At 53.2% G+C, this 680-nt stretch overlaps 1 protein-coding gene across 1 annotated transcript; it reads left to right on the top strand.

Annotated features, from left to right (window-relative positions):
* The first annotated feature begins 42 nt into the window (after nucleotides 1-42).
* LOC106123202 (uncharacterized) lies at nucleotides 43-653 on the top strand. The gene is made up of 3 exons (XM_013319433.1): nucleotides 43-110; nucleotides 236-335; nucleotides 411-653. Exons 1-3 carry the CDS (start codon nucleotides 79-81, stop codon nucleotides 597-599), a joined length of 321 nt encoding a protein of 106 aa, XP_013174887.1. The 5' UTR covers nucleotides 43-78; the 3' UTR covers nucleotides 600-653.
* The last annotated feature ends 27 nt before the right edge of the window (nucleotides 654-680 follow it).

Below are 680 nucleotides of genomic sequence, written 5' to 3' on the forward strand. Positions count from 1 at the left end.
GAGCACATCCAGGCGACGCTGCGCACCACCTTCGTGCAGGCCACGGTGCTCACCATCGCGCACCGCCTCAACACCGTCATGGACTACGACCGCGTCATCGTTATGGACAAGTTAGTATAATACATTCACTTTTATGCGACATCAACTTATTTATTATAGTCGTCTACGTGACGAACACATTTTTTTGTACGTCAGAAAAAGTAAATATAAAATATAGCCATCTTTGTATGTACAGGGGGCGCGTGGTGGAGTCGGGGCATCCGTTCGAGCTGCTGACGAGCGCGGCGGGCCGGCCGGAGCTGCCGCCCCGGAGGACGCTGCTGACTAAGAGCCAAGTCGGTACTCTGCATATTAGATTAAGTCATACAAGAGGAGGAGAGCGAGCACCGAGTGATGTGGTAATGTTGCAGGCGCCGCTCGCGATACCCGAGAACTTCCCGTTCGAGGCGGAGCGGCCCGCGGACACAGACCTCAACGAGACCTTCGTGCTCTCCCGCGACAGGATCAGGACCTATTCCAACAGGTACACGCCATTGTTACACGCGTCATACCCGACATTTGAGTTGGCACGTCGACAGCTCGAGTGCTCTCGTGACTGACGTACCAACTCAGCTCCGGGTACCCGTTTAGTCTCGTCACTCTATAATGGTTTATGTTGGCAGTTTAATATATCTTCTGTT

Source organism: Papilio xuthus, unplaced genomic scaffold (assembly GCF_000836235.2).
Source record: "Papilio xuthus unplaced genomic scaffold, Pxut_1.1 DF826128.1, whole genome shotgun sequence".
NCBI lineage: Eukaryota > Metazoa > Arthropoda > Insecta > Lepidoptera > Papilionidae > Papilio > Papilio xuthus.

Bases quoted from the DNA above. Each gene is read 5' to 3' on its own strand.
- LOC106123202 (XM_013319433.1), top strand. From the start codon at position 79: ATGGACTACGACCGCGTCATCGTTATGGACAA. The intron at 111-235 runs GTTAGTATAATA...TTGTATGTACAG, and splicing joins CGCGTCATCGTTATGGACAA to GGGGCGCGTGGTGGAGTCGG. The intron at 336-410 runs GTCGGTACTCTG...GTAATGTTGCAG, and splicing joins CGCTGCTGACTAAGAGCCAA to GCGCCGCTCGCGATACCCGA.